The following is a 23598-nucleotide window of genomic DNA, read 5'->3' as shown; positions in this document are numbered from 1 at the left end:
CTTTTTTTTTTTTTTTTTTTAATAGGAGCAGCTCCTGCAATGGGTTGTGAAGAGGGTGTAGGATCAGAGCAATCAGTCTATATGCCAATAGACTTGATTTTCAGTGCCATCTTTGGCACATGGACTGTGGGTTGCTTCCTGAACTAGAAAATGGTTCTTGGCCTCTCCCTTGACAGTGCATACTTTTAAATGGGATTTGAATTAAATGCTCTGTTCAAGGTTGATAGTCAGCAAGTGCATAAGTATGACAGTTGTGATTAATTGTGCCACTTCCCATTTAAAGCTGTTTCTCCTCTGTCATTTAACTTCTCAATGACTATTATTATGGATCAACCATGAACGTTAGCTTTTGTCCATTATAATCTTGGACCTATAAATGAAATGCGGTATTGAGTTTAAAGCTATTTTGTAAGTCCTACTTTCCCATTTTATTAATTTGTGTTCCATTACAATAAAAATTTATGGTTTTATTGCTATATTGACATGATGCCTTCATCTGATATTCAGGAGCAGTTTCAATGAATGTTTCCCTCTGTGTCTGGCTATTGAATATTTTGTAGCCCTCTAAATGTGTGTGTGTGTGTGTGTGTGTGTGTGTGTGTGTGCGTGTGTCTCTGTGTGTGTAGAAACTAAACATTTTATTGCACTTAAATGGGGAGAGTTGGGGGTGGAAGTCAAGATAAGCTGAGATAACACCACACATATTTTCAGAAAGAACTAATCCATCCTGCTAAGCCCATTTAAACAGTCCTATTTTCTTATTTCTCTTGAATTAATATCCCAATCATATTTCTGCCCTTCCCATTTCACATCAGCACTTTGCATGTCATATGATTATATCATTTTATCACTGTGTTTCTCTGGCTAGAGTAAGAGGAGTTTTCACAGAGTATGCGATGCCTCAGAATTAACATGACATTAATTCTTCCTGGAGCATGAATTTTGGTCTATGGTAAGTAATTGAAAAGACTGTCTTTATAACAAAGTAAGATGAGAGAAAAGAATATAAATTCTGTAAGATCTTTAAAGGTAAAACGTAATATTTCTAAGAAATTGTGCAATTACAGCAAATACTAGCCTATTGGGAGGCAGCACCAGATTTCCCTGGGCATGCCAGTGTGCTTGTGTCTGTCATTGGGGGTACTGTGGTGGGCACAGACGAGAAGCACTGTGACTTGGTATTATGGGCATGTGGGGTGACAGAAGGATGACTAATTAGAAAGGTTAGAGAAAAGACAATGGAAATTTGTGAGTAACGCAAAATATTCTATGAATGGAGTTATTTAAAAATAAGAAGAAAGATTGCCATATCACCTATTCAAATGCCTGAAAACACTCTTATATTCCTCCTTAAGTATCATTTTTAGAGTTTAGCTTTCTTCCTAATGCTAATCTTCATGCTAGCACTATATTTTTTGCCTTATTTAGCTATAATTTAACAGTCTCTGTGTAGCTAATTTACATGGTAAGCTTCATGGTAAAGAGCACCCTCACCTGAATTGATAGTGAGGAACAAACATTAGCATCAAGTTGGAAAGAAAGATTCTTTATAAAACCTAAAATTTGCTCTATTTATATAGAGATCTAGCTACACAAAGCGATAGCATTGGGTATAAAAAGCTATAGAAAGAGCATGGGCTTTGGCGTCAGAGAGACTTTTGATGTCAAACATTGTCTCTATTATGTAACAATTTTGTTGTTGGGCATTTGTCTAACTCTACCACGTTAGCCTCGATTTCTGTTCTCTAAAATGACAGCAATAGCCCTCTCACCAGCTGGTATGAGAAGTAAAAGAGATAATAGATGTCAACAGTTGGACACAGAAGAAACACTCCATAAACATTACATTACCTCCTCCCCATCCTGACTTTTAAGGTAGCTCATCCAAAGTCATGTAGCCTGAGCTTGATCTTGGCCCATTTCCTGTCAGATATTTCTTCATGTTCTGTGTGCTACTTTTTTTCTTTTTATCATTATCCCAGGACGGGTTGTAAAATGTTCCATTTAACATTGTCAGTTGACTCAGCTCTTAGGTACTATAATTTTATTTTAGTAGCTTATAAACTTTTATTGTCATAATTCACATTTGTGCCATTTTTCACCTGACATTTCTAGTAGCTGATTGAAATCATGAGTATCCTTGCAAAGGAGATAGAGAGAACACTTTAGGTCTAGAATGGAACTAACTAAACTTCTCCAAATCTTAGGTTGGGTGGATAGGAAGGTTAACAACATGAGAAAGAATGTGCCACATAAAGAGTCTGGGGAACAGTAAGTGACATTTGTTAATACTCACAATGAACCCTAAACACTTTAATGCTATAACCAGCTAGTTAATAATGAGTTTAGATCATTGAGGTAATGTAACACACAAAATATTTGAACTTATTCAGAAGTTCCCCAAATATTTCTTGTTCAGCTAGAGTTATTTGTTCATTTTAAAAGAAACCCAAAACTAATTCAAAAGAATATATACACCCTGTGTTCACTGCAGTGTTATTTACAATAGCCAAGATTTGGAAGCAGCCCAAGTGCCCATCAGTAGATGAGTGGATAAAAAATTGTGGTACATTTATACATATAACTTTTATGACTTCCCCCAAATTTAACTACAGTTGGCCCTTGGAATCCATAGTGACTGCTTCATGACCCCTGCAGACACCAAAATCAGTGGATGCTCAAATCCTTTATATAAAATGACATACAATTACACATACAGTAAGCCCACTGCATTCTTGGATTCCTAACTGTGGGTCAAAAGTACTATTTTTAATCCACAGTTAGTAGAATCTGCTGATGCAAAACCAACAAATAGAAAGGGCCAACTGTGTTTATTGAAAAAAATCATGTATTAGTGGACCAGTGCAGTTCACACCTGTGACTTTCAAGGATCAACTGTAGTTGGTCAAAGCGGAAATAAAACCCACAATTACACAGTATTTAGAAAATGAGGAAATTGCATTTACAAATTGAGGAGTACAGATATAAATTCTATTCAGAGGCACATATGTTTGTAATTTTAAAGTATGGATTTAAACACACACACACACACACACACACACACACACACACACACACACACACACACCCCCCCAAGAGTCCGAAAATGGAGTCACTTGCCTCAGGACAGCAAACCAAGACCTAATTGTGGTTTTAAACTCTCCTAGGAATTTGACCTTTAACCAGTCCATCAGCAGTTTCCTGACCAGCACTAGGTAATCTGCATGGTACATTCCTGCTCTTCCCCCAAAGGAAGGTGACTTTGTCTGAAATAATCCTTTCTTTTCTTTTGCTAATAACTTGCTTGTCACACCCTTTTCTGCCTGTGAAAGTCTTCTGTTTTGAACACCTCCTCAGAGTTCCTTTTTTCCCCTGCTAGATGGGATGCTGCTTGATTCATGAATCATTGAGTAAAGCCAATTAGATCTTCAAATTTACTCAGTTGAGGTTTGTTTTTTAACAGATTGAAAATAAATGAACTAGATATTAAACATTAAAAAAAGTAGAAAACAAAACAAGTCTAAGGGAAGTAAAATGAAAGGAAATAAAGAGTAGAGAATACACATATTAAAGTATATTAGATTTAATAGTGTTATCTGTGGAAGTGGGGGATCTCCTTCCCCTCTGGGTGCTGGGGGTCGGGTTCTTACAATATCTTGAGGAAAAGAACTTCTTAAGACTCACACGGGAGAATGAGTGATTTTTATTTGCGTGGAGTTACATCCCTGGGTTTCAAAAGTCCCATTTCCCTAAACTAGTCCTGGAAAAGGTGCTGCTGGGGATTCGGCAGAGTTAAAAGCAAAGCCAGTGGCCAGAGTTTCTATTCCGTGGTGGAGTTAAGTCTGGCATACCATCGGGCAAGTCACAGTCCATTAGTTCCTTGTGTGAGGGGTCCCCATGGCGGTGAAGCCAGGGGAGCACACGCCTGCCACAGGAGAGCCAGGAGCACAAGCAAGCAAGAGAGCAAGCAGGAGCTAGAGCGCCTTTGTTCGGGAGCTTAAACATCAAATCTTCCCACCCCTGCAGTGGCCACGCCCATTCTGGCCAGTGACCTGCTCCCAGGCGTGACTGACAGATGCTCGCCTTTCCTGCCTCATCCAGACCTCCCTGGGCACGGGCCTGTTCTTTCTTTGCCCAGTCCCTTCCCCCAGGATCTGCAGGGAACAGACCTTTCTAGCACAAATGGCATGCCTATATCATCCAGCCTTCCCTTTGCTCTTTTCCTGTTAATTAGTTAATAACTGGGTTCATTACGATGGCATCATTAGTTTTAAGAGCCAATTCATTACAGGAAAAAATACAACAAAAAACCTTGACAGTCTGGTCAGAGTACATAAAAAAATCAGAGAAGATAACCATGTTTAGTTATGAATATTCTATATTAGTGCAAAAAATCTTATATAGAAATGGGATAATTACCAAGGCAAAGATTAATTGCCAAAATTGAACTAAGAAGAAATGAAAAATCTTAATGGCAAGAAATAGTGGGGGAAAATTACAAAGAATTATCTTCAAAATAGACATTAAGTCCTAAATGCATCTTTCAGTTTTCATGGAAGAAATGCAGCTTTCCAGAGTGTAGTATTGATGCTATCAAGTATTATTTATTTCTTGTAATTTAATAATTAAAAATCTATTAATTAAATATACTATATAATGTCAGGAGCAGTAAGAAAATCAAAAGGTTATCTCAAGAGCTGTTTAATAAACATTCAATAAAATTTAACCTGATTTGTTTAAATCTCAGAAAACAAGAAATATAAATTTTCTTATGCTAAAGAACATCCTTTAAAATTATCTTTCTAAATCTACAAATATGCTTAATAGAAAAATAAGAGAGATTCATATTAAGATCATGAGCAAGATAACATGTGCTTGTCTTCTGGTGTTAACATAGCTCTGGAAGTCCTGTGTCCTGATAGATACAAAACATAGGAGTTAATATTGGAAATATGGATAAAAAAATTACATTAAAGCTCTGGCTGGGTGGGTCATTTGGTTAGAGCATTGTCCTGATACACTAAGGTTGTGGATCAATCCCCAGTCAGGGCACTTACAAGAATCAACTAATGAATGCCTAAATAAGTGGAAAAACAAATACATGTTTCCCTCTCTCTCTTTCTCTCAAGACAATCAATTAATAAAAATTTTAGAAGATTAGATAATTTTGCCATAAACATAAAAGATCAACTAAAATACTCTCATAAATTTGCAAAGGAAGTTAAAGAAGTTCAATGCAAGCTGAAGATAATCATTAATAATCTTCTTATATAATAGTGGTTATCTCAGAGAGTTGTAATGAAGAGAAATAATTCAGTTCATAACAACAAAAAGAAAATGAGCATAAAATTCCTGTAATAACTCTGACAAGAAATTTTCAGGATACATATAAAGAGAAGAAAATCTTACTAAACTGAATTTTTAAACATTGAGTAAATAAAAAGTTATGTTGTAGATGAAACACTAAATATTATAAAAGCTTTATTATTTTCTAAAATTAACAAGTTTCCCTTATTAAAAATAGGATTTGGAGAAAACTGATAAAATGGTTCTAAAATTCATTTGTAACTTGGAAGTTATATGCTATTTATGAAGCTGTCCGAAGACATTATTTCGGAAATCCTATTACCCTAAGTAACAATAACAGTTGAATGTGAATCCTAAGAGTCACTCACTCCAGTAAACTCAGTATGCTCACCTCAGGCAGAGGTGGTGTTATTTTCAGTGCTCCAGCATATTGCTTTTGATTCAAGGCAGATTTCTGCCATCAATTTTCAGAGGAAAAAACAATTTTCCTCTTTTTTACTAATTACTGTCTTATTTTGAATGTAAAGGAAGTCTGAAGATCTGAAAATGTGCCTTTTGGAATCTTTTAAATAACAGTTGGGTACAGCAAGCAATTATTTCCCTCAGACTTTGCTGGTTTTCTTTTTTTAAAGTTACTTTTTGTAATGCTGATATCTATCAATAATCCAAAATTGTTGAGACAAGACTGAAATAGATTTTATACCTTACTTTATTTTAGACACATCTGTGCTTTTTGCTTGGGACTGAAAAACTATGCAATTAAAAAGATGTATCAGTTCTTCTCCGGGGTGGATGTGCTGTGTGCCGTGGGAAATAAACCCTGTGCAGCAGAAAGAGCTCCGGTACCAGGAGTCCACCACTGCGCTGTGATTTAGGCAACTTATATAACTCTCTGAGCTCATTTTCCTCTTATATATGATGGGGCTACAAATATCCACCTCCAAAGAATTGTAAAGATTTAATGAAATAATATCTTTGTGAAATGCATATAGCAAGGTCTGCATGTAACTGACACTTAATAAATGTTAATTTCTTTCCTTCCTCCTTTCAGTAACCTGATTTAAATGCTTCATTTGAGATTCATAGCTCTCCTACCTGAGTTAATTTTTAAAACACATTAATTTTCATGATACCTGAAGGAAATAATACCTAACAACTATATTCTACTTTGGCTTTTCTATCATTTTTCCATATTCATCTAATAAGTACTCAGGTGATCACCTTCATTTTACAGACGAGGAAACAGAGGCACAGAGAGGAGGAGCTGTCTTTCGAAAGTCCTGTAAAGGACATAGAAGAAATGTGTTGAATAAAATGGGTGCGCCGAGATTGGGTCCCAAAGCTGCAGGAGCTCAATACCTTGCTCTCATAACATTGTCTGCATGGACACTTTAATTTGCATTCCCACTTCTTGGGAATTGTGGATTAAAATGAAGTCAAGTTGCTGTTTCCGAGAAGGGACACCGTGTCTTTCAAAATTGTAGAGAAACAGCAGTGCATTGTTCACCTGAACTGCACAGAGAACGGGCATGGGTGATATTTGGGATAACAAGCTTTCTTTTACAGTACTGTGAGTTTCTCCTCTTGAAGAGCACTGGGAGGTAAAAACCCATCAAGATAGTGTGTTCTCATGATGATTTCAATGAATTATCATGGAAATGAGTTTTAGAAGAGAGGTAATGCTCTGAGATAATAGCCCGATAATGTCATTAGCCATGAACTGTAATTGTAATAGCATTAGTCAAATGAATATATCTGATATTAATTTGAGTGTCAACTATTTCTATAAGGTTCTTCTTGTTAATTAAATATCAGACTTGGTATTATTAATTCAGTACTTACACATAGTAGGAACCCAGTATGTATTTGTGGACTGAATTAATAAGTCAGTCTCTAAGTGGAGCTACTTAAAATAGTAAAATATTTAATTTAAATCATATTATGGATATAGCAGGAACTGATTTTGCCTGATATCTCTTGTTTGTACAGTCTGTTCTCTTATTTGCAACTCCATTTAGCTAATGGTGTAGACTTATTCATTTCAGAATATGAGAAGAAAACTTTTCTCTCTTTTTTTTTAATATTTGGAAAAAAGTAGCCTATAAGATTTACTCCAAATTACTTTAATTCAAGAGTAGAGTTAGTGCCTTTATTCCTGTGTTTTGTAGTCTTTAGACCATTTAAAAATCTACCAGGCAACTTCATACCTGCTTTGAGCACCTGAATGTCATTGGGCAAAATCATGCTTCAGGTAGTTTGATATCACTCTTCATGATCACCAGTGTTAACTGGGCCTTCAACACTGCCAATACTACCATTGTGATTAACCTAGTTATTAATGATGGGATGGGATGGGAGCAAAGGGAAGGCCAGATATTATAGGTATGTCACTTGGACAGCTTAACTTTACACTCCCCAGGGGTCCAGCAAAAGGAAGATAGATTCAAGCCCAGTAAAGTTGGGGGGACTAGTAAAGGTGCTTACTGTCAGTCACCCCTGGGAATAGAGATGGTTGGCCAGAATGGGTGTGGCCACTGCAAGCACCTGGAAATTTGGGATATTTAATCCCCTGCTCTTGTATTTTCGGGACCCTTGGAACTCTTGCTGCTTGGGGCATGTTCTCCTGCACTCACCCAGGTGGCCACAGCCATGTGGACCCGCCCCACACAATGAACGAATGGACCGCAACTAGCCCAAAGCTGAACTAGACCCAGCTCCAACATGCAAAGGAAACGCAGGACACTCGCTTTGCTTCTAGCTTTGCTGAAACTCCAGCTACACTTCTTCTATGACTGGACTAAGAGAGATGGGACTTTGGAAACCCAGGGATGTAATTCCATGCAAATAAAAACCACTCGTTCTCCCAGGCGGGTAGCAGAAAATTATTTTTCTTGAGATATTGTAAAGACTCCACCCCCAGCACCCACGGGGAAAAGGGCCACTCGTTTCGTCTGATATCACAAGCAGTCTTAACACTTCTAAATCAGTTTGCTTGCTCCTGCAATGAGTTCATATTCCCTGTTCTTCCTATTCTCATCCTGCTCCCCCTTTGCCCTCATTATTGACCTGCTGCTTTATAAAGGAAATTGGGAGCCTTGAAAGAAAGGCTCCAGCACCTTTCCAAAACCAGAACTACACATCTGCTTGCACCAGCACCATCCTCTCCTTTCCCTCAGTTTCAGTGCAGGGAGGAAGTATCCATTCTTTGATAAGCCAGTCTCCCTTCTTTCACTTGCATTTTTAACTTCTCCAGATATTTTTATCTGTTACATATGCTCAAGGTTTCTCAAATAAGAAAGTATCTTGAGCCCACATCGAACCTTCTCAGATAAAATACAGAACTCACAGTTAAATTTGAATTTTAGAACAACAATAAATTATTTTATAGGATAAGCATGCCCTGAATATTGCACAAATAATTTTTTGTTTGTAGTGTGCCCACAATGCTTCATGGGACATACTAAAAAAATTATTCGCTGTGTACCTGAAATTCAATGTGACTGGGTCTCCTGTATTTTTACTTGCTAAATCTGGCAAATCCTTTTATATTCTCATCCAGCCACCATTTAAATCTTTATTTAAATCTTCATTGCCAAGTTCTTCAAAAGAGATGTTTAAATGCAATACCTTTATTTCTTTCCTTACTAGGTATTTCTTCGCCCTACTCCAATCTGGTTTTCATTCCCCTCTCACCACTGAAGTGACTCTTACTGAAGTTATTAGTGATTGTAATGTTGCTAAATCTATGAATACTTTAAAAAAAATGTCTTTATTGATTTCAGAGAGAGGACGGGAGAGGGAGAGAGAGAGACAGAAACATCAATGATGAGAGAGAGTCATTGATCCGCTGCCTCCTGCAAGCCCCACACTGGGGATCAAGCCTGAAACCCAGGCATGTGCCCCGACTGGGAATCGAACCTCGATCTCCTGGATCCTAGGTGGATGCTCAACCCCTGTGCCACACCGGCCGGCTATAAATGCTTTTTATTCTTCATTCTACTTGATCTTACAGCAGCATTTAACACAATTTACCAATCCCTTCTTGAAATAACCCTCTCTCTTATTGGCAGTGAAATATACATGTTGCATACACACATATGTATGTATATGAATATACACTCACAAACGTGTATAGTTGTACCCCCCTCCCTCCCCCCCCAAATCTCTGGCTGCTAATTTTCTTTCTCCAGCGGGCTGGGCCATTTCTCCTCTGTGTAACCTCTAATACTGAGGCTTTTCAGGTCTAGGTCCCAGGCTCCTTTTTCTCCTCATTTTTCTCCTAATATTCACACTAGGTAATTTCATTCACTTCTATGGGTTCAAATGCTATTTTTGTGCCATAGATTCTCATATTTATATATCTGACCCAGATCTTTTTTCTGAGCTCCAGATATTTCTATATGGATGTCAAACAAGTATGTCAAACTTAATATGTTAAAAAATGAATGGGTGACAAGTTTTTAAACCCACTCGTCTTCGGGTGTTCTCCACTTAGAAAATGGAGAACATTTTCTTTGCCCACCCAGTTGCTCTTGGCAGAATCTGGGATGCCTTCTTGACACCTCTCCTTTTTCTTGTACCCTGCTTCCCCTGACTATCAAAACCATAGCAGAGGACTATCGATTCCATCTTTCAAATGCAGCTTATATCCATGCATTTGTCTCCATCTGCTTCTTTTCTTCCTTGTTAATCACTATCCAGACTTGCCTGGCTGACTTCAGCTGTACCCTTCTTGGTTTTCCCCAACCATTTTCTCCCCCTTCCAAATTATACTGCATCCACATGATCTTAAAACCAAATAGATTGTGTCACTTGCCTGATGCCTTAAAGATTTCTTATTACCTTCAAATTAGATAAATCCCTGTAAACCAAGGGTCCTGCATGATTTTGCTTCTAACTCCTCAACCTGATTTCATGCAATTCTCCCCTCATATTCTCTCTTCAGAAAATATTTACTGAATATTTTTAGGTCACTGATCTTCTTTGAGTTCCCCTGATATACCTCGTGATTCTCTACTCCCAAGCTTTGGTATATATACTCTCTCTCAGAAATACTTGACTCCTATGCTCACCACGCCAAGTACAACCCATCCTTCTAGTGTCAACTTCAAATGCATTTCCAGGTACTCTTACTGTGGACATGGGTGTGATTCTAACTATCTAGACTTCTAAGTTTGCCGTGCAAAGGAAGCTCCATTAATGACAGGGGTCCACGAGACCAAGAAGAATCTAAGAGCACTGCTTTATTTCATCTCGTCCCAATCTAGACTTGGAATTGAAGTTGAATGGGACAACTGAGCTCTGTATTTATGGAGCACACTCTTTTCTGCAGAATTATTAAATTATTATGCCAGAATATCATATGCATGATAATCCTAGCTCACTTGGAAAATGTTGAGGTCTCACTCAAATTACAACAACAACAACAAAAGTATATATACATTTTTGCTTTTATTTATCTGGTGCTTTATATTTATTTCCTCTTGTCCTCATAGAATTCTTGGAAGTTGCTAGTGACACCATTTTAGAGAAGGAGAAACTGAGACTCAGAAAAGTTAACATGCTCAAGATCTCATAGCTCTTTAAGAGCTGAGTTGAGCTTAAACTCAAGTTTATCTGACTCAAAGCTGTCCCTTTCTACCTCTTGTGAGCCAATAGCAATGGACGGTTGCTTTCCATAGTCTAAAGGGTAGTTTGGGCCCTGCTTTGATACTGTTAAGAACCCTAAGGCCTGTGAGCAGCTCAAGGGTTTCTGTGGAGCCAAAGGTTGTAGAATAAATTGTTTCTGAAATACATAACCCCGCTGTACAGGAGGTCTCTGCATCTAATTCTGACTGAGGACCATAAGCAGGATTTGCCTATGGGAGCTGTTGGGGGCCTGCCTAGTTAGCCACAGAAACTCTGGCATTAAGCCAGCTGACAGACAGTAAAGCATGGCTAACTAAAGACAGATTATGGGGTAGCAGGCCACTTCTTTTCCCCTTTGGATTAAAAAATTGGTCATCTCAAAATGCATGTGAAGTTGGACCCGAGGCTTTGATTTGAATTTGAAGAAACACATCTCTTGAAAAATAAGAACGGGCTTGTGAAACCAGATGAACACCTTTCCAGATGCATAAATATTTTCTTCTCTCAAGTTGACTGCAACTGCAGACTCCTGCTTCAAGAGCGACTAGGTGATTCATGCTGACATGGCTGTCAGTGGCTTCAATAATCATAGATATTTAAATGAGGATTTTAAAAGATCACATTTTTTAATTCCAAATGATCTTGATAGGAATTAAACAGCTAAATTCTTTGTTCCTTTCATGAACTCTGAGAAGGAAGGACTAGCGGGGACAAAAACATGTATACCTTGACCTCTTGATTCTGTCCAATTATCCTTTGTCTCTCAGGCATTTTGCTTTGGATCTTTCGATCACTTGCACGTCCATAACGAAGATGTCATTTTTCACTGAATGCTATTTTGTTATTTTTGTCAAAAGGTAAGCTTGAACTCATGTGTGAGAAAATTGATCTGGTTGCTAATGGGATAGAGTTGAAATAAGCAGTTTGACTGACTTCTTCACTCCTTTATATTAGCATTGCTACTTTTAGATAAACTATTCCTGAAATGATTAGCGTAGGAGGATGGGTTTAGTCTTGTATCTTCTCCTTTAAAGCACTCGGAGTTAGAGATCCCAGAAGGATCAGTTTTCTCACTTGTACTGAAAATGTCACTCCAGCAGCTCTCTGTCTGCACAGTCAAGTTTTAAGAAATCTTTTGCATTTCCACATTCACACCATTCTCCACCACGGTGCTAAAAATGACTAATGCAGCTTGGAGACGGGGGGGCCTGTGAGAGCTGATTACCCTTTCCAATCATGCACTAACACTCACACTCTCGTATACACACACGCTCAGCTGACATGAATGCGTAAGGTTTAAAATATCCTATGTGCTAAATGGGATGTGGAGGCATGTGGGGTGTCTGAGCACATAGCAGTAGTCTTGGTTTCATTATGGTCAGCTCTGTCAAAAAATTGATCTGGTGGTTTGACTAATGAACTGATTTTGTTTTAACCAAAGGGGCCACTATAATATATGACTTAATTTTATATTTAAAATAATCTCTGACATTAAATTTTAAAATGCCTTATTTAATTTGATCTTAACATCTCTGAGAAAAGCAAAGCAAAGCATTTCCTTTTTTAAATAAAAGGAAGCAGTCTTAGAGAGATGATGATTTAACCCAAAGTCAGGCATAGGGTAAAAGGATCCCTCTCTTTTAAGGGCTCTAGTTAGTCACTACACATCAGTGTAAGGTCACTAGAACCAAATCATGTAAAGGAACTTCATTTCCTTTCTTGATAAGTGCAATTCTGATGGCTAAAGGGACTGTCGTAAACAAAGCCATATCCTATTCTGAGAGAAATATGTAACAATGAGTCCTGTGATGTCACTCAGGGAAGATGGAGAAGTGCGTGGGCTGAATATAGTAATTAAGTGAAGTGGGAGCTGATTAAATCCCAAAGGGAAGGATTAGTTGATTGTCATTAACTTGCAGTGAGGTGTTTAGGAATTTTCCATAGGCTCTATTTTTGGTTCTGTCCAATTCAACATTTTATCAATTACCTGGAAGAAGTCTAGTTACTTGCTTACTACATTGGCAGATGACACAAAGCTAGTAAAGAAGTGAAGATTAGTAATTTAATGGATGACAGAATCAAGTTTTTAAAATGTGTTATTTAGGATGATGGGCTGACATTTATTAAGGATAAAGATAAATTCTTGCATTTAATTAGAAAAAAAAATTGTGATAAGATGAGTGGAACTGAATGGAGAAAGGCTGCTAAAAATAAAAAAAAACCTTCGGGTTTTAATTGACCATAAGCATGATGCAGCTACTGAAAAAGTCAACATAATCCCTGTTGGCATTCAGAGAGAGAGAGAGAGAATGTTAATCAAAGTGACATATCAATCATCTTGAGCATTGTGTTTGATTCTGGAAACCGTATTTTAAGAAAGATACTGACAAATTGTTGCTTGTTTAATGATGGAGGGGTTTTTATAGTGAAAAATCAGGTAATCATGCAATGGGAGAAAACTGGGGTGGTTTGTATATAAAATAGAAGACTAACATAATAGCTATCTTATCACATGTATTAATTCCTTAATCCTCAGAACAACATGATGAATTATTTATTGTTATTGTTGGCATGGAAACTGAGGACACATAGATAGACTACCTGGATTCAACTCCAGAACCTACATTTTTAACCCTGTGCCACATTCTTTCTTTGAATATTTGTCAAATGTCTGAAGAGTTGCTATGTGGATAGAACATTAGACTTATTCTGTGGAACATAGTTCTCAACAGATGGGCAGACTCAGGTTGTATCTCAAAGTAGAGAATTTTCCGAGGTACTAGCAGATGCTAGTATATCTAATAGTTTTTGGTACAGTGTTAGACTAGATGACCTTTAAGGTAATATCCAATTGTAGCATTCTAACTTACTGGGATATGATTTGATATAACAGTATTATCAGGAACAGGAAAACTCTTAAAATAAGAAGTAAAATTAATTAGTGGTAATTTATATGGTATTCTGAATACAGGTTTAGAGTGCCCCACTGCACATCTTATTTTGCTAAGATGTCTTCACCATATGTCCTTAGCAAACCTTTCATGGGCACCAAACTCTGCCAGAATTATATAAACTTTTGTTTATCTACCTTTTACTTTATCTAGAATATTATCAATAACATCTTATATGTAGACCCTCATCCAAGGTGGTTGTATTAGGGTGACTCCTAATAGATCTTTGGTGTGTTGTAATCAATATTGACATTGGTTTCAGAACCCTGAGAGGCTCAGATCTCTGTCAGGTAATAGTTGTGATGACTGGAGTACTTCACTGTCTTTTTTCTGCTTAAATTGTTACATTTTAAAACATAGGTTGTAATACCACCTTTATAAGATTGTTGTAATAAATGCAGTAATGTTTCCTGTGCTACCATGCTATGTAAATTCGCAATAGATATTTAGGTTTTGAGTGAAATAGTGGAGTGTAGAATTTGCTTGGTCTTGCCCCTGATCCCTAGAAGGTAAATTCGAAACCCTTTGAATTTCCTGAGTGATTGGAGTATCTTTGTTATTCGTGGTGAGCCCTCAAACCCCACCCGATGGCTTGTGCTAACAGATGACTCAAATGGGGGCTGGCCAGCCAGGAAGACCAGCCATGTGATTAGAGGACTGGGGCTTTGGGTCACATATCAGCTCAACCTCTGGGGTTGGAAAAGATGCTGGAAATTAAGTTCAACTACATAGCCAGTGATTCAACCAATCGTGACCACATAATAAAACCTCAGTAAAAACTCTGAAGCTCAAGTAAGTTTCCCTGGTTGGTAATACTGCATCCCTGAGGATAAGGGAAGTTTTACTTTTGGAACTTTCCCAGACTTTGTTCTAGGTGTCTCTTCCTTTGGCTCAATCTGAATTGTATTATTTTGCTTTCATAAAGATGTAATCTAAGTGCTGTGCTTTCCTGAGTTCTGCAAGTCATTCTGGCAAATTATAAAACCCGAGGAAGTCTGTGGGGACCTCCAAATTTATAGCCAGCTTATCAGAAGTGATGGCAGTTCTGGGGACCCCTCAACTTGTGGCTCATGTCTGAAGTGAGGACAGTTTAGTGGGGAACTTAACCAGTGAGGTTTGGCCTAACTCTGGGTAAGTTGCTCAAGAACGCATATGAAAAATTTAGATTTATGTAAGAGATTAACTGGTAGTAATATTTGACTTTGTAGTACTTCTAGAGTATATGAAATGTGATTTGATAATAGAAATTTACACGTTTAGCAAATTTTCAGAAACATCTTCATTGCGTAATGTGAAGGAAAGAACCATATGTTCAACGCCTAAGATGTTTTAGGTGGCGATATAGGTAAGCCTTTCCAGGCTGTCATAAATTCTAATACCAATGCTTAATTACCTGTTTACATATAAAGAATCTAATCACCAGAGAAGTCAACAACCTGCCACAGTTTACACAGTTAGTTATGACAGTTTGGGTTTGAGCTCTTTGAGAATTGGAACTACATCTCACATAATTGAATGTAGTTCAGGGCCTGGTACATAGTAAGTATTCAATACATGTTTTTACTTAGTTAACTAAAACAAGGGCAGGGTTTAATCTTGTTCATCAATCATGGATTGTACATTTGTTCCCTAAAACTCTGCTACACTTACCATTGAATTTATCACTCTTAATTTTATTGTTTCCCTATGACCCTGGAAATTTTATGAGGGTTTGGAAATGTTTATTTTGTTTGTCATGGTATTGTCAGTGCCCAGTATTGTGCCTGAAACAAAGGAGGTCCTTGATAAATAGAGGGTATCCCCCCAAAATCTATATACTTTAACAGCTGATTCTATTACATTTTAAAGATGAAATATATTTTAATAAACACTGCCTTTATAATTATTCAGTGTGTATACTGTTTTTGGGACACCCTCTATTTTTTGAATAGAGACTTAGTGTTAAAAGGGGTTTCTCATTCATAGCAGTTATTTTTTCTGTAGTTTGAAAGTAAGTAAATTAAGTGTGTTGGCTACAAGAGCACACAAACCAACACTTTTTTTACAGTATTTTAAGTGCACAACTTAAGTATTTTTGAAAGTAGAAAAGAATAAAACTTGTAGTATTTTCTATATAATAAGCAAAAGTAAATAAAAAAATTAAACTATATTAATATCTTAGAACAAATCAAGGGAAAAGTCTGTAGATTTAAAATACAGCCAAAGACATTCACTGTGACCGCTAATCATTATTGTCATCATGTCTGATTTTTTTACCAGGACATGTAAGAGTAGTACTTCTTATGGTTGCACATGAACTTTTCAGTTTGGTTGCTTCTTCTGACCAAAGTCTCTATGGGGAAAATTTTTCCAAGATCACTTGTTATTCAATGCACAATTTCTCTTTGGTTGCATAGACAAGATTTCTAGTGAATTATAAGGAAAAAAGATCATCCAGATACCCCTATTTACACAGGACTTACCTTTTCTGAGGATTACCTATGCCAACTATGAGGCATTATTAAATATGGCCTCACTGAAAGACCTGATAAGGATATAATGACCAGTTTGTTTTAAAATACACTAAGGAAAGACAGTGGATGGGGTCTTATGAGAAGTTACATTCTATAATTACCTCTTCCTATCAAAAGAAAAACAGTTCTCAGAAACTAATGAATACAGCAAGAGTCTTTTTTCTATTTTAATTCTATTTTAATTGCAAAAGTGGAGCAATTAAAAAAAAGAATACACTGGCAAAACCCCTCTTCTTAAGGTTTTGTCTCCCAATTGTCTAGTCATCAAATCAATATATATAAACATACCATAAACCTATTTTTACCTTGTGAGATGAGATATACCAACTCCACCAGCAGTGCCCCCGTGAAACAAGCCAATCCATTGAACAGGGTCAAAAAATTCGTCAGGGTTCCTCTGATGGTACTTGGAACAAATCTGTATGATATTATAAAGACTGAGAAAAAAGGAGGTCAGAATTTAGAACATTCTCTGTAATATACTTTCATAGATGCTGTTCAAATTAGTGCTGATTATATTTCAAAGAAAGTTTACTGATAGAATTAAAATTTGAGTTGGAGTTTGTTAAAACTACTACAGTAAGATATACTATGATCTTAAAATTTATAAGTGTCTACAAGGAATCAAATATGACAAAATATATCCTTGTACAGCTACAGGAATCAGTGGTTGGATGTCCCAATATACTACTCAGCCATAAAAAAGAACGAAAATTTGCCATGTGTTACAACCTGCATGACCTTGAGGGTATTACACTAAGTGAAATAAGTGAGATGGAGAAAGGCAAATACCCTATGAGTTCACTTATATATGAACAAACATTTAAAACAAAACTCATAGATACAGAGAACAGGATGGTGGTTGCCAGAGGAGAGGGGTGTCAGGGGGTAGGTAGAATTGGTGAAGGATATCAAGAGGCACAAACTTTTGTTTATAAAATAAATTACTAATGTGGATGTAATGTACAGCACAATGACTATAGTCAGTAATTTTGTAGTGCATGTTTGAAAGTTGCCAAGAGAGCAAATCTTTTAAGTTCTCATCACACACGTGCATACACACACGCACACACACACACACACACACACACACACACACACACACACACACACACACACAGAAACCCCACCAAAATTCATAATTTTTTATGGTGACCTATGGTAACTAGATTTGTGGTGATCATTTTGCAGTGTACACAAATATATAATCATTAGGTCATACATCTGAAACTATGAAACTAATATAATGTTATATGTCAATTATACCTCCATCAAAAAGAAAAATTTAATTAAAAATAATTTTGATATCAGAAATAGATGAAAATAAGTATGTATAATTTTGTACATACCATATTAACATAACTATTAAGTATGCATGGCAATCTTAGGCATATATGTTCAACTATTTACTATATATTATAATATGGTATCTGGGATGTGCTTCAACATTATACAAGGAGGAACTGAGAATGCAAATGAGGGTAGATATAAAACAAGTTCGGCTGTGAGTTGAAAATTGTTGAGGCTGGAACATGGGTACACAGGAATTTATTACACTAATCTCTCTCTTTGTATATGTGTAACAAACAATTATAAGAAAAAATGTTGAATAACGGGAACATTTTTAGCTTTAAATGGTTGAATTATTGGGTTTTTAATTTTTCTTCTCCTTGCTCTTTTGTACTTGGCAAGTTTTTCTACAATGACAGATCATAAACAAACATTAAAGCCCATTCTAAAAAGAAAAGTGGTGATAGAAAATCAATATATCGTGAACATGAAACCTTCAGTTTCCTTCTCTGTAAGAAGAAAGAGAACTTATCTCCTCCCTTCCCTCTCTGGCAGATTTCACCCCTGGTTTACCAGCTGTACTTTACCCCAGTAAATGTACTCGCGACGCACTTTTAAACCAACTTACTAATACATAATGTAAATGTACGAATGTTCCCTCCTGCCTTCATTTAATGTTTCTGTTTTGCCCTCTGAGTGTCCTCCCATGTTTTTATTTAACGTCCCATAAACACTGAAAGGCGTCCCTGCCTGTGCCCTAGGAAATGTGCCGAGTGCTGGCGCCCAGGGTGCGAAAGGCCTGGGTGCGCCTTTCCTGGGCTTTCAACTCTGGGAGGGTGGAGAGCGAAGGTACCAAGGGCAGTGCGAAACAGGCACTCGATACCACAAATACTTCTTGGAGATGAAGGTAATGATGGTGATCGATAGAAAACTGGAGAGGGCTTCAAATACTGGCGGCAAGGGGCCCGGGGCGCCCCAGCTTTCGGGCGCAGTGCAAATCACCAGCAGGAGCCTGAGGCCAGGCCGCAAGTTTTTTCAGGAAGATCCAAAGGAGATAACAAGAGAAATGTTGAAGAGGCTTTGGGAAGAAATTATTCACAGTTACAAGAAGGATTTGGCTCATGAACTTTCCTCTCTATAAATATGAGGAGACAAACAATGGGCAGAAAGACTAAGCCGATTTTCTTTCACGGAGAAAACACAGAACGTACAAGCCCATTATTGCTCGGCTAGTTAATTATTAATCCTATGTTTTTCTCTTGCTAGAACTTCTGGTGCGGTATATAATTCATGAGCACACTTTGCCAGCCTCTGCCTGCTGGTTAATCTCTCTTTGGTGTCATTTTCATCGTTTTGAAAGCCTTAAATTCCCTTTTATGGGACTTAGCTTTTCAAGTCCTCGGATCTCTAGATTCAGGCATCTTCTTGCTTGTTCTGATCTTTTTCGACTTTAGTAATCATCAACTTGATTTTTTGGGCTCCACGACACTTCTTGTAAGCACACTATGCTGTAGATATTATCAACAGGTCTGCCACTACTCTCAAATTCTCATTTTACTATGAAGACCCAGTAAAAACTATTCAAAATGTATGTAAAAGCTGGTCTTCTTGCCAGGGAGAGCTGAAATGTGCCTCCAGGTGGAGGCTGGTTAATGTTTGCAAAGATGTCCCATCACAGCGTATACAGAATCTACAAATTATGGAGCGATAACCTCCTTCTTGAGGCACCTGGTACTGGGGACTCCTTGTTAGAAATTACTTTTACTCCTATTGTTTTTAAATAGTGAAATGTGTTTATTGTGTTTGGTAAGAAGTTATTTTGACCAAGTGGAGAAGTACTGCAGTCCAGAAAATGGAACTTTATCCAGTTACCACTTTCCTTTCTCATGTCTAAAAAGCTTAAGATTTGATTCTCATATAATCTGATTATATGACCTAATACTTCTCTTTCATGCTGTCATCTGCCAACTTTTAGACCATTTTTCTCTATTTCTCAGTTATCAGCTCCTTTCTCATCATCAGTCCCTCCAGTACAGCTCCTGTCTTAATTCTTGGCAGTTTTACTATACATACAGGTCATCCTTCCAGCCTTCCCTTCTGCCAAATCTTGGTTTCTCATTCCTTGACCTCTTTCCTCTTAACTGTCCTTGTCCCCTACTCTATCCATTCATAACCATGGTCACACTCTGAATCTTGTTCCCCAGACCAGGGGTTGGTGAACTATAGTCACATAAGGTCCAGCTTGACACCTATTTATAAATAACATTTTATAGGAACACAGCCACATCCATTCTACGACTGCTTGTGTATGACTGAATTGAGCAGTTGTGACAGACTGGTGTGAAAAACCTGACTATTTACTATCTGACACTTTTCAGTAAAAGTTTGAGAACCCATCTTATTCCAATAACTGTAACCACTCCGTAATCTCAACTTTGGCACTCCCCTTTGACTGTCGCCTTCTACCCTCCCAGCTCGTTGTCTACCGCTCAACCATACAAATGGTTGTACTCCTCCAGGACCTCTGCTGCATTGCTCCTTTTATTATTGTCACTTCCTTCATGCCCTCAAGTCCTCACTAATCTTCTTACGCACGTTAAGTTTCATGGTCAATCGTTATAATCATATTCCTTCTCAGACTCTCATTCCCTTGCCTGTCTCTTGCTTTCTAGAACCTGATTGGCAAAAGAATTCACTGTCTGCCATCTCTGATCCTATATCCATGCAGCCTAATGTGGCAGAAGAAAAATCCATAACCATGTTGTCCAACTCATTTTAAATTCCTGCCCATAAACCTCAAGCAGCCTACTAATGCTTCCTGACAACATTCTGTATCCTCTAGTTCGTTCACTCTCCCATTGTCCTGGACAACAATTTCATTCTTCTGCATCCTACTTCACTGAAAAAATGGAATCAGCCAGAAGAGGATGTCCACAGAATCTTCACACCATACTTACACACCCATGAGCTTCTGCACCTACACACTCTGTCTTCCAAACTGTTACCATTGATGAAATAGCCTTGCTACTCTCTAAAACCAAATTCTCCACTTGTAAATTAGATCTCGGCCTCTCTCCCTTCAGTATTTTCCCTCTCCCTGACGCCATAAATTCACCTCCCTATTGAATTATTCCCACCAACGTACTGTGTGATGCCATTATTTTTCCTTCCTTGAAAACAAAAATAAACAACCCTTTCCTTAGCCTCCTTTGTCAGCTGCTGTTCCATTTCTTTGTTCTCCTTTGTAGCAAAATCCTTTGAATGAATTGTCTCCAGTTCTTCTCAAATTTATTCCAATTATGCTTAGGTGCATCCACATAGCCCACTTAAACAGGCTCTTGCCAGAATCACCAATAACCCACAGATCACTTAATGGTCAATTCTCAGTTCTCATCTTGTTAGATCTAACCACAGTGCTTGACACAGCTGATCCCTCCCTCCTCCTTAACACCTTTTCTTCATTTGACTTCTAAGAGGTTACTCTCTTGGTTTTCTTCTTTTCTCACCCGTCACTTCTCCCTGGCACCCCCAGCTGATAGCATTTTTTATTGTTCTCTCAGAAGAACACATTTCAAATATTATTTATTGTGAAGTTGTGATGTACAAAACTGTTTCGTAGCTATGGTTTGACTTGGGAAAATTGCTCAGCCTCCCTGAGATAAAGATTCTTTAAAAAAACCCAACTTTTTAAGTTTATTGAGGTGACATTGGTTAATAAAATTATATAGGTTTCAAGCAGAGAATTTTATAAGACATCATCTGTTTATTGCATTGTGTGTTTACCACCCAAAGTCAAATCTCCTTCCGCCACCATATATTTGACTCCTTTTACCCTTTGCTACCTCCCTCCCAGCACTCTTTCCTTCTGGTAACCACCACACTGTGTCTGTGTCTATGAGTTTTGATCTGAGACAAGTGGATAATTTGTCTTGTTTGTTCATTTGTTGCTTTCAGTTTTATATCCTACATATGAGTGAAATCATATGCTTCTTGACTTTTTAAACCTGATTTATTTCACTTAACATGATATTCTCAAGACCATGTTGCAAATGGCATTGTTTCATCTTTTCTTATGGCTGAGTAGTATTCCATTGTATATATGTACCACATCTTCTTTAAGTCACTTCTTTCCTATCTCCTTTGCAAATTTCTCATCTTTTCTAGAATGTCTTAATGATGGAATGCCTCAGGGCTCAGTTCTTTAATTTGCATCTCTGGCTCCTCAGACTTTCTATGTACCCTAACTCCCTTGATAATCTCAACTAGTCTTGTTACTTTAAATACTACCAATATGCTTATCACTCTCAAATTTGCATCTATCCCTTATCTCAGTACCAAATTAAAGACCTGGATATCCAATCCCTATTTGACATCTTGTTCTCAAAATGTCCAAAACTAAACTCATGACCTTCTCCCCAAAGCTTGTCCTACCTGTAGCCTTTTATGGCTCTGTAGATGGCAACTCCATCCTTCTGGTTGCTCAGGTCATAAGCTGTGATGTCATTATTAAATCCTCTCTTTCTCATACCCTATTGGTTTTGTCTTCAAAATATAAATAAATTGACGATAGCTCACCACCTATCCCGCTATTTCTCTGGCCTAGACACTTGTTTGTCTTATCTAGACTACAGTCTCAGTTTTATTCTTTCCCTCCCTGTAGTGTATTCTCCACACACAGAGAGGTATTCTTTAAAAGTGTAATTAATATCATGTCACTCCTTTTCCCATTTCACTCAGGGCCCAACTCAGTCTTTACAATGGTTACTCTAACTCTTATCTTACCAGTTTCTTTCTTTCTCACTTTCCTCCAACTGCACCAAACTCCTTGCACTTTCTTGCCAGACACACTCCTCTCTTTGCATTTACTGACTACTCTGCCAGCAATGATGTTCTTTACAGATGTCTGTGTGGCTGACTTCCTCAACTCTCTCAAGTCTCAGCTCAAATATTACCTTTCATTGAGGTTTATCCTGATCATCAATTAATGCTACAACTTGCTCCCTTTTATGCATGACATTCCTAATCTCCCTTATCCTGCCCTACATTTTCTCTATCTATAGTACTCATCACCTTCTAACATGTTGTATAATTTATGTTTTACATTTATTGTTTATTATCTTTTGCCCTTTGGTAGAATGTAAGTTCACAATGGCAGATTTTTTAAAAATTGGTGTGTCTTAAGCATCTAGAGCAGTGTCAGGCATATTGTAGATACCCACGCAGTATTTTTTGGAATAAATAAATGAACACAGGTTATGAGATAATTGGGGTATGGGCTGCTATAATGAAGACATAATCTGAAAAGTTTTCTGTTTTGTTCCCCCCCCCCCCCTCGTAGATCATATCCAATATATAGCATGGCTTAGTAGAGAAGGAAATAGCCACTGAAATTTGGGGAATGATCCATTGTGCTTTCTGCTTCATGCTATCAATGTAGGATATTGTCAGTGATTTGAATAATGTATTTCTATTATAGTCAAATAGAGATAGCTATAGATATTATTCACTCATTTGTTTATTCAGCTAAGTATATTTATTGGTCACCTACCTTGTATGTGCACTTTTTAGGAAGGAAGAACACAAAAGAGTAAAAGGATGAACAGAAGGATAAGACTCTTGACTCCAAGACTATACATTCTCCTGGTGAGAGGCAGGCAACATAACACACATATAAGTAAGACAACTTCAGATTCTGACAAGCACTCTAAAAATATGGGCTGGAAAGTGACAGGATGACCAGGGGAGCCTGTTTGAAGAGATGATCTTTGAGAAAACTCGATTAGCAGAAGCCAACCATTTGAACATAGAGGAAAGGGGATTCTAGGTAGAGAGAAGAGCAGAAACAAAGGCCTTGGAACAAAAATAAGTTTGACATCTTAGAAACATAGAATAAAGATCATCACATTTCT

General features: G+C 37.5%; 1 protein-coding gene across 1 annotated transcript in view; it reads right to left on the bottom strand.

Annotated features, from left to right (window-relative positions):
* The window catches only part of SLC15A5 (solute carrier family 15 member 5), a 73991-nt gene that overhangs the window by 6745 nt on the left and 43648 nt on the right, over positions 1 to 23598 (bottom strand). Inside the window, exon 7 of the mRNA XM_016197496.2 lies at positions 16705 to 16836. Within this exon, the coding sequence (XP_016052982.2) occupies positions 16705 to 16836 (132 nt within the window). The remainder of the gene's footprint in view (positions 1 to 16704; positions 16837 to 23598) is intronic.

Source organism: Miniopterus natalensis, chromosome 2 (assembly GCF_054644295.1).
Source record: "Miniopterus natalensis isolate mMinNat1 chromosome 2, mMinNat1.hap1, whole genome shotgun sequence".
NCBI classification, from domain to species: Eukaryota; Metazoa; Chordata; class Mammalia; order Chiroptera; family Miniopteridae; genus Miniopterus; species Miniopterus natalensis.
Note: the sequence above shows the minus strand (reverse complement) of the source record. Positions and strands in the feature narration are given on the sequence as shown.